The 11307-nt window shown below is 35.3% G+C and overlaps 1 protein-coding gene across 1 annotated transcript; it reads left to right on the forward strand.

The window, feature by feature from the left end:
- The first annotated feature begins 2053 nt into the window (after window positions 1-2053).
- On the forward strand, window positions 2054-3169 carry LOC126695797 (cytochrome b561 and DOMON domain-containing protein At5g47530-like). The gene has a single exon (XM_050392609.1). It carries the CDS (start codon window positions 2054-2056, stop codon window positions 3167-3169), a length of 1116 nt encoding a protein of 371 aa, XP_050248566.1.
- Window positions 3170-11307: the final 8138 nt, after the last annotated feature.

An 11307-nucleotide genomic window follows, 5' to 3' on the forward strand; every position in this document is an offset into this window, starting at 1 on the left:
AAGAGAAAGCTTTCCAAGGAAGATTCTATCTTATCTAGGCTGTGAGATAGTTGGCGTGCGTTTGGATTGGGCGTTTTGCCCAATCTACACATTCAGCCCAATCCGTACATTCAACATTTTTTTAGTGGGTCCCATGGGTATTGGCGTACCATCGAACTCAGCAAAACACATATTTCTAGGTAAATTTGGGTTCCAAAGCATTATTTACATATTTAAAAATTATTTTGTTATAGTGTTTTTAGCAATAAGTTTTCAGTTTTCAGCAAATAAGCGATATTCAAATACACCTTTAGACTCTAAATAAAGATGATAAGGTGACTGGGTTAAGAGGAGAAATTTTGAACAAACTGAATTGTGAGTAATGTGGGAGGGTTTGGTAATTTGGTTACATGTAAAGTTAGTCTTTTTTTGTAACGTTTTGATGGGAATGGATGGGAAGGAAAGGGATCATTGGTGGGCATGTAGCCCACTTAGATTAAAAATACATAAATCATAACACAAGGGTACCACGCGTGCCTAGTCAATGCAGATGCAAAGGAAGGAAAAAAAAGGTAATGGTAATTCGTAATTGGCACCAAGTGGTCCACATTATTATTAAAATATTTGTAATGGACTTATATTAATTAAGCACATATCAATTCCTCAACCAAAAAAAAGAAAGAAAAGAAGAAAATGCACATATCAAGCTTACCAGGTTTATAAATAAGGCTAAGCTTGACTTGATTTATATCAAGCCCTAATATTCACAATCTTGTTCACGAGCAGTATTTTTTTTGCTTGAACTCGACTTGTTTAGTAAACAAGTCTAAACCTAAGGCTCAAGCATAACTTGTTTATAAACAAACAAATATGAATGAGCTTTTTATTGAATCAAGCCCAAACTGTTTATGAACGGTTTGGTTCGTTTACAGTCTTAATTTTACATAAGTAGCTAGATGTGAATAGTGAATAATTATTGGTCAAAAAGTCCCAATTTATTGTTGAACCAACAATGTATCTGATTGTGATACTTTGATTACATAGAATGTTTTCTTTTTCTTACAGGAGTAATGCTAGGACCACAAACAATTACACAATTTTTACCATAACTCACCATGTTACAAGTTGTAAGTGGTGAACGTATAGACCCCCAACTTTTTCTTTACCACACATAACTCGCCGTATGACAAGTTGTAGCAAAAGTTGTGTAATTTTTTGTGGAATTACCATTTTCCTTCTTACATATTGACATATCAGATTGGGAATTTTGTTAGTAAACATGCGTGCTTTGGGGTTGGACTACTTCAATCCTAAAAAACAAAATTTACAAGTTTAGGCAAACCCTATATATAACAATTTTCCGGTTCACAATTTGAAATTTTGAACAAAAACTCTACAAGAGTCCCAAGAACAAGTAGGATGGGAGTAGTCAAAGGAATTGACCAGGGAATTAGTAAGCTTCTAAATCAGGAGTATTTAGGAATAAAAACCTGTCTAAAACATTATGAAAAAGTTTATTTCCAAACTGTACCTAGGAAAATCCTCTGACTTATTGTGTGGCAATGGATAAAATTAAAACTATCCTAGGTGTAGTCTAAGTAACGTGACCTATATATGCGTTCTGTGACTAGTTTGAAAAGCACATGTACTTCGTCCAAAAATTATATATAACATTCCTCCAATAAATAAATAAAAAGTCACAAAATTGAATAAAACTCTGGAACTATGCTGTCAGTGTCTGAGTATAAGTTGACTAGAAATAGCCAAAGGAAATGACCATGAAATTAATTAGTAAATTTCTACACAGGCCAATAATACTCTAGGAATAACTACCGAGCCAAAGCACTATATATATACATGTATATATATAGAGAGATAGAGAGACAGAGATTATGTGTGCGTGTGTGTGAGAGAGAGGGACTGAGGGAGTTGGATATTGTCTTTTTCAAACATACCCTCAAGAAATATTTTCAAGTGCTCCTTTTCTTTCACGATCTTTCCTCCATATTTTCATTTGGGTTTTGGTTTCCGAGTCATGATTAGGATTTTCTTCAACAAATTATTATTATTCCTCATGGTCTTCTTTTCGACTGCCATCTTTTTATGCAAGGCACAGTGTTCTTCTAAGTCCGAGTTTTCTAACTTTGCCTCATGCTCAGATTTGGATGTGTTAAATTCAGTCCTTTATTGGAATTACAATATATCATCTAACAAGGCTGAAATTGCTTTTAGCCAATCAGGTATTTATAACTACTCAACTTGGGTTGCTTGGGCCATCAATCCCACTTCAATTGGTATGATTGGCGCTCAAGCTTTTGTTGCGCACCCAATAAGTGATGGGAGACTAATAGCCTATACATCTTCTATAACCAGTCGTGAAACAATTCTTGAAAAAGGGAAGCTTAGTTTTCCTGTCTATGGTGTCTCAGCCATTTATGCAAATAACTCAATCACCATTTTTGCCACGTTAATGCTTAATAGCAGTGCCTTCGCGGTGAATCATGTGTGGCAACGAGGTCCAATGTCTATGGATAATGTTCCTAGCTTTCATGGTTATTCTAAAGACAATCTTCGGTCCTATGGTACTTTGAGTTTTCTATCAGGAAACACTGGAACAAGAGGACCAGAAAGATTTATGGTAATGAAGAAAATTCATGGAGGCTTGAATGTCATTGGTTGGGGTATTATGTTGCCTCTAGGAGTTGTTATAGCGAGGTATATAAAGGCGTTCAAAAGAACAGACTCGTCATGGTTCTATATTCATGTTATATGTCAATCTTTGGGGTACATTGTTGGTGTAATGGGCTGGACAACTGGACTCAACCTTGGTGTTCAACTATCTGGATTTAACCAAAAGGCGCATGGATACATTGGCATTAGTATTTTTTGTCTTGCAACAACTCAGTTTGGCTTGTTTTTAAGGCCAAAGGAGCTCAAGTTCAGGAAATATTGGAATATAATACATATCTGCATTGGTTATGGAACAATCATTCTGAGTATCATTAATGTATTTATGGGGATTCATATTTTGAAGCCAGGAAAAATTTGGAAAGAAGCCTATATTATCATACTTGCATTATTGGGTACTGCTGCTGTGCTACTGGAAATTGGTACTGCTTGTTATTTGTTTTTTTGTAGGAAAACTAAAATCCTAGAGACAATGGATGGAGCTAGTCCATTTAATTCATGAATAGCATGTATTTCTAAATTAATATGCTTACTTTACAATGTAATTTTTTTTTTATGGGTAATTTAATAGTTAGAGAGCTAGTAGGATTTAAATTTTAAATGTCTTCTTTAGAATTTAGGAACACCTTAAAGTGTAGTTTGAACTACAAACATCTTTGGCATTTTCAATGTAGTATTGACATTCAAATCATCCATTATCGTATTATTATTACAACTCGTGAATATAAATTTTCATTCAATTGTTTTGCTCAAATTCATGGAATATTCATATCTCCTACGTATGTAATTTTTTTTTTTTTTTTTGAGATAGAAAAATGTTTAATTTGTACGTACGTAAATTTGAAGGATGTCCGAAATAAGCTTCAAAATATACTATGACAATCATTAAATAAAATAAAATAAAATAAAATAAAAGATCAATTTAATTGAGCTTTAGGGACGTTAGAACCAAATAAAATCCCAAAAAAACTCAGCAAAAAATAATAGAGGCCTTTTTTTGGGGTTCAAAATTATCAAAATCTAAAATTCTATTATTGATGACCACATTATGGGTTCTACCTTTAATTCATGTGAAAAAGGGAAATATGTATTCTTTATACTCCCAAAATATTTTATAATTACACAAATAACACTGCCAATGAAAGAAAACATCACGATGTTGTAAAAGAAGAACTACCGATAAAGATTATGGGATGAGACTCTCTGTCCCATCAATTCCATAGAAACAACTTTGGTGTCCTGATAAAAAAATGATTTATTAATGTGAATGTGATGGTTCACCAATCACATTCACACATATAATCAAGTTATAACAAATGGTGTAATCCTAAAAGAACCAATGGAATAAATATATAGTTCAAACCTTTTGCTCAGTAATGCTACGGATACAATATTTTAACTATAATTTCACAACAAAGCTTAGGAGACAAGCTGTTTCTAATTCTCATTTGGACCTATCTATACTTTATTGTGAAAATATTGTGATTGGCCATATCTTATTCTTTGGTCAAACAACAAAGTATATGATTGTTTGATACATCGATGTAAACATTTACAGGCATGCTTGTTAGATTGAGAATTTTGTAGATAACTAGGGGTGCTTTGGTCATTGTGTATGAAATAATATACGGGTTAAAGCATCTCCAATAGGTTCTTTAAAACCAATTTTGAAGAACAAACACACCAAAAACTCACTCCAACCGCTTCTCTAAAATTAAAACTTTTCCAATTTTTTTTTTTTGAAGTTGCTACAGTAGTTTTCTTAATTTAGAGAACACTATAACAACTTCAAATGAATTTTTCTACTTAAAAAAAAATCAAACAATTCAATAAAAAAAACAATTCTTTCTCTTTCCTCTCATCTCTTTGTTTTAGTTTCTTTGTTTCTCTCTCAGAGACTCAAATGTCTCACATAATCAAAAAATAAAACATAATACAAAATCTATTTATTATTATAACAACAAAGTTGAATCAGAGAGAGAAAAAAAAAAAAAAAAAGAGAAAGAAAAAGAAAAGAGACAAGATGATCTGTCTGGCGGTAGGGAGGAGGATGAGGTGGTGCTGCATGATGACTCCGACGGCTTTGTCCTTCCGGTGACTCTCGATCTCCACTGACCTTCTCTCAAAGGTGTGCAGCGGTCTGTAGAAAAAAAAAAAAAAAAAAAAAAAAAAAAAAAAAAGGACAGAGACAATGTGGTGGTCCTAGAGGAGAAGAGGTAGAAAAATAAAAAGAAATATGAGATAATGTTCTCTAAAATTAAAACTTTTCCATTTTTTTTTTTTTGGGTGAAGTTGCTACAGTAGTTTTCTTAATTTAGAGAACACTATAACAACTCCAAATGAATTTTTCTACTTAAAAAAAAAATCAAACAATTCAATAAAAAAACAATTCTTTCTCTTTCCTCTCATCTCTTTGTTTTAGTTTCTTTGCTTCTCTCTCAGAGACTCAAATGTCTCACATAATCAAAACATAAAACATAATACAAAATCTATTTATTATTATAACAACAAAGTTGAATAAGAAAAAAAAAAAAAAGTGACAGGTTTATTTGTCTGACAGTAGGGAGGAGGACGGGGTGGTGCTGCATGGTGACTCCGACGGCTTTGTCCTTCCAGTGACTCTCGATCTCCACTGGCCTTCTCTCAAAGGTGTGCAGCGGTCTGTAGAAAAAAAAAAAAAAAAAAAAAAAGGACAGAGACAATGTGGTGGTCCTAGAGGAGAAGAGGTAGGAAAAAAAAAAAATGAGATAATGTTCTCTAAAATTAAAACTTTTCCTTTTTTTTTTTTTTTTTGAAGTTGCTATAGTAGTTTTCTTAATTTAGAGAATACTATAACAACTCCAAATGAATTTTTCTACTTAAAAAAAAAAAATCAAACAATTCAATAAAAAAACAATTCTTTCTCTTTCCTCTCATCTCTTTGTTTTAGTTTCTTTGCTTCTCTCTCAGAGACTCAAATGTCTCACATAATCAAAACATAAAACATAATAAAAAATCTATTTATTATTATAACAACAAAGTTGAATCAGAAAAAAAGAAAAAAAAAAAAGAAAAAAAAGAAAAAGAAAAAGAAAGAATAGAGAGACAAGTTGATCTGTCTGGCGGTAGGGAGGAGGACGGGGTGGTGCTGCATGGTGACTCCAACGGCTTTGTCCTTCCGGTGACTCTCGATCTCCATTGGCCTTCTCTTAAAGGTGTGCAGCAGTCTGTAGAGAAAAAAAAAAAAAAAAAAAAAAAAAAAAAAAAAAAGACAATGTGGTGGTCCTAGAGGAGAAGAGGTAGAAAAATAAAAAGAAATATGAGATAATGTGGAGGAGAAAAAAAGAGATGAAAGAGGAGTGGTGAATGGAGATACGTGTGTGGAGGAGAAAAAACAAAGATGAAAAAAGAAAAAAAGAAAAGAAAAGAAGAAATTGTATAGTTTTTTTTTAGCAAAAAGAAATCGTATAGTTGAAAATAATAATAATTAGAGGAATGAAAAAATAAAATAAAGAATAAGAAATTAAAATTGAGATATACTATTACAATATTTTCACAATACTTTTAAAATAAAACAAACAAAGAAAGATTTAAAAAAATGAAAAAATAATATTAAATGGGATAAATAAAAAAATAGAGAATTTGTTGGATAGTATATTTGAAAAAGTAAGTAGCTAAAAGGTAAAAGAAATCGTTCACTTTCCAAACAGTACAAAAATTTGGAAAGACTTCTGGAGATGCTCTCACACTTGTAACATTATGGGCTAGCCATGTACCAGTCAGAGCATTCCCATTCAAAAATGTGAAAATAAAAAATAAAAATGCATTTCAAGTCCCCAAAAAGTTAGTTTATCTATTTAAGATAACCACTTTAATGCACATACCCTATATCTCATTTTTTATTTTGCAATTTATCACAATAAAATACTCTATATTTTATACACACACCAAAATAAATAAATAAATGCAATACCTTAACAACACCCAACCCAAGGCAGAGAGAGAGATACATATCATCTATCAATATATATCTAAAAGTTGAAGCGTAACATTTATTATTACTACGTTTTAGTTGAGCCACATCGGCATCTACATTATTATATTTTTTCTTTCTAATTTTCCTATAATTTTTTTTAACATTTATTTGTTTAATATTTACACTTCTCCAATCTTTCTCCCCTCCCTTACCTTTTCATTTTCCCACTACTTCTTCAATCTTTCTTCCTCTTTTACATTTTCATCTCCCCACTACCCTCTACATTAATATCATTCTTCCTCTTTTTCTTCATCTTCCTTTATTTTTGTCTCTTCTTATTCGCACCCTCTCTTCTCTCTCTCTCTCTCTCTCTCTCTCTCTCTCTCTCTCTCTATATATATATATATATATATATCTATATCTAAAAGCTGAAGCGTAATATTTATTTTTGTCTCTTCTTATTCGCATCATCTTCTCTCTCTCTCTCTCTCTCTCTCTCTCTCTCTCTATATATATATATATATATATATCTAAAAGCTGAAGCGTAATATTTATTATTGTTATGCTCTAGTTGAGCCATATCAGCGTCCATGTTATTATATTTTTCTTTCCAATTTTTCTATAATTGTTTTTAACATTTATTTTTTTAATATTTACACTTCTCCAACTTTTCTCCCCTCCCTTATCTTTTCATCTCTCCACAACTTCTCCAACCTTTCTCCCTACTTTACCTTTTCATCTCCCCACTACCCTCTGCATTAATATCATTCTTCATCTTTTCCTTCATCTTCCTTTATTTTTGTCTCTTCTTATTCACAACCTCTTACTATAAATCTGTTACCATCTCTTCCATTCTATGCATAATTTTCCCTCACAAAAAAGGTTCTCTCTCTCTCTCTCTCAATTTTTTGGTGGATATTTTTATTTTTCTTGTATCTCAGCTTTAGGTTAATAATATTTAATATTCTTTAAAACTCTACTTTGGGCTAATGTGATTTTTTTTTGAATTTTTTTTTAAATTACTGTTAAATGTTATTCTATTGCGTTATAAAGAATTAAATATAGCATATAAAAATATAATATTATTCTATTACATAGCATGACTTGGATAATTGGGTATTTATTGTAATTTGGTATTTATTCTATTATATAGCATGATTTTTATAATGCTCAATTTAGATGTTAAACTATGAGACTTCATTAATTTTTGTTTATTTTTTAATCCTTTGTGGTGGACAAAGTACTCTTAATAGTTGTATTAGAAGTACTCTATAATATCATTTATTTAGAGAAAAGTAAAAGTTAGCCAAATGAAAATAATCGGATGAGTGACAAATTTAAGCTTTTGCAATTTTATTTTAATAATTATTATTATTTTATAACAATGCATATATAGAAATTTAATTATTAGATTTCTTTTAATAATTGTTTATTTAACCATATGTTTTGGGTGGACGAAATTACAATTTCTTTAAAAAAAAAAATATTAATAAATTATCAACAAAAAATTGTTTTCCTAATTGGTCCAATTAATTATTGTTTAGTTTTATTAATTTTTTTAGTTATGTTTTTTGGTGTTTTGGATTGTAGGTAGAAAAAATAAGGTTTGAGAAAGTTTGTTTAAAACTAAAAGAATAATTTCCAAATTTTATATTCTTTTTAATGATTCACAAAATGTTATAAATAACTGTAGTTGCACGATTTTCCTGGCCCAACTTCTATTGATCAGGCCTCGGCCCAAAGCGCAACCCACAATAAATATTTGTAGAGGATGGGTCAAAGAACTTAGCCTCAGTGAAACTATTCGGTTTGATACATGGACAGTATTGTTTGCAAAGAAAATAAAACACAAGAATGGATCTTTCACGTATGATTCTATTTCTTCAGTTCCCAATACAATTTTTCCGTCTCCTTCTTTGAGGGACTCCACTACATTATATAGTTCTCCTTCTCTCATCTCAACCTTACACCTGTTGATCATCTAAGCATCTACTTGAGCACCTGTCACATCAGCCGCCCTCATCACTCCCTTTGTGAGTTGCAGAGGCCAAGGCGGTACTGTTCAGGGGTCCTGTCCTCATTAATGCGGCCAAGAGGGTGGTTGGGGCGCAATTAATGTGGTGGTAGCTTTCCATGAGATATTTTGGATTTTATTCATTTTATATGTTGGGAGGATGAACTGAAATGGCTGGGGAGAGTTCCTCGTCTGAGCCTCGTGATGCCCGAGGAGGATTTACTCCTCGGAAAGGTTTCCTTGGCGTTATTGGGATTGAGTAATGCTTCATTTGTGGTTTCTCTTCGGGCAGGATGCTCCTCGGACGGGCCTGAATTTGGAATAGCCCATTATTTTTGGGCCGGGCCCCACAATAGCCCCTCAAAACTCCGGTTTTTATCTCCTTCCGAGGAGAAAAGCGGGGTTTTGATGTTTGTGAGAGGATGGAAATAAGGAGATCGTGTGGCGCGCGTGCGGACTGTTACTTTTGACGCGCTACAATTTACGAGGCGCGGCCATTAACTTCTGGAGGCGTTATGTTCCCTTCATCCAATGGCGTGGCGTGGATCGAACGGCCATCGTTTTTTCTCGTATTTTTAGGCAGGAGCAATCTTCTCTCTCTCCTCCCGGCTATATAAGACGTCAGAGGGGTTCAGTTCCTTCTTTTTATCTGTATTTCATAAACCTCAAAAGACTCCAGAAAACTCCATCGAATCCCAGAGATATACGAACACTTGCGTCCGTTACGCCACCGTAGCCGTTTTTCGTGAAGCGTTTCGTCCAAGAGAGATTTCCAGGCGTCCCACTGAGCGTTTTGTGAAGGTACCAGTACATTTCGTTCTTTTCGTTGTTTCAATTCCCTCCTCGGACTCTACTTTTCTTCTCAGTCTTTACTTTCATTTCCCCAGTTCAGTTCAGATGGGTAGATTCGAAAAATTAGTAAAAACTCCAGCCGCTATGGAGGCCTTTAGGGCTAAATACCATATTCCCCCGGGGGTTGGGCTGCGGTACTGTCCTCTTGAAGGAGTATTGACAGATAGAGGTGAGGGAGAAGTCGTTATCCCCATGATTGCTTTCATAGAGGGAGGGATGACACTTCCCATGCGTAGGATTACAAGGGAATACCTGTTCAACCATAGGTTGACGCCGTATCAGTGTGCCCCGAATATGTTCAAGATACTAGGTTGTGTAGATGTCCTAGACGAGCGGATGAATCTAGGCCTTACTTGGCACGATGTGGCTCATTTGTACGAATGTCACCGCCTCGAGGATGATGGGTATTATCTTAAATCCCAGAACGAGGATGTTAGGTTGATCTCTTGTCTCCCAGTATCCAATAAGACCGTGAAGAATGACTTCCTCATTGCTTCTGGGGAGTGGTTCGACGGTATTCATTGTCCAACTCGGGCAGGAAACCTAGGTGCGGCGCTTTTAGGATTGGTCCTTTTTGGGAAAGGATTTAGTGTTGAGGGGTTATTTTTCTTGCTTTCTTTGTAATTGGAAAATTTCATGGTCTAACCTCACTTTTCTTGGTTGTTTGCAGACAAAGTTCACGTTGCTCCTCGGATAAACTTTGTGAACGTGCCAGCGTTGAACTATCTTCTTAGGTCGGAGATTTACGTTGCCGAGGACGGACAGTTGCGTGCGGCCCATCTGGTTCTGGGCTATCAACCTCTGAGCAGCGCTTTCCAGGCAATCGGTCACGCTATAAGGGCTGGCAGTCCGAGGCTGGCTAGGATTGACGTGTCCAAGGACGCGTTCCTAGCTCAACACGATCTGCCCCCAGTTGTGTTGCCTGGTGTTAGAAATCCCTACTTAGCAGAGCAGCTACCTCCGGTAAACGAGCCTGGCGCTGCTGTTTTGGTTGAAGAAGAAGCTAAATCATCTCGTCTTTCCCTTGAGGAAGAGATAGACAAGTTTTACTTCGAGGAGGAAATTCAGCAAAACCCCTTGGTGGAACTTTCTAATCCCGAAGCAGAGCAGGACCAACATTCCGCAGTTGGTGTTCCCTCAATCGTTATCTGCTCGGACGATACTTCAGACGAGGAGGTAGAGCCCATGGCAGGAAAGGGAAAGTCTCTAAAGGAGCTGATGTCCTCCCGAGGGAAAGGTCAGTCATCGAAGGGTCAGTCATCGAAGAGACCAACTCAATCACAGGTCAAAACCCTTCCCCCTGTGGTCCCTCAGGGCGTCTCGGATCCTGGCCTTAAGGTTAATCCGGACCTGAAGAAGAAGAGGCCGGTTGACACTCCTGAAGAAGGTGAGGTGATTGCCCAGCCGGCCAAGCAGCAAAAAACCACACGGGCGCCAAGGAGCAGAAAGGGTAACTCCTCGGAGAGCCGGGATGAGGAGAACCTTGCTGAAGTGCGTGCTACCATCCGTGCATGGAACCCCAAGTTGGAGCTGGATGGGGTTGCCATCCCTTTCAATACTTCGGTCCGAGAGTATAACCGAGGACGGGCAGGGTACGTGGCGGATGCCTTAGAGCAACCCCTACTCCTTCCTCGGGACATGGAGGCCTATAGGCGGTTCTCTCAGCCCGAGATCTTCCTATCCCTTAAAAGGGATCTCGCGCTGGTAAGTTATCATTTTACCGTTTTATTGATTTACTTACCCCTGTTAGATTTTTTTTTTTTTTTTTTTTTTTAAAAAAAAAAAAAAAATCTTGTTTCGTTCGTAGATTACTCAGCAG

Source organism: Quercus robur, chromosome 8 (genome assembly GCF_932294415.1).
Source record: "Quercus robur chromosome 8, dhQueRobu3.1, whole genome shotgun sequence".
In the NCBI taxonomy this organism is placed as follows: domain Eukaryota; kingdom Viridiplantae; phylum Streptophyta; class Magnoliopsida; order Fagales; family Fagaceae; genus Quercus; species Quercus robur.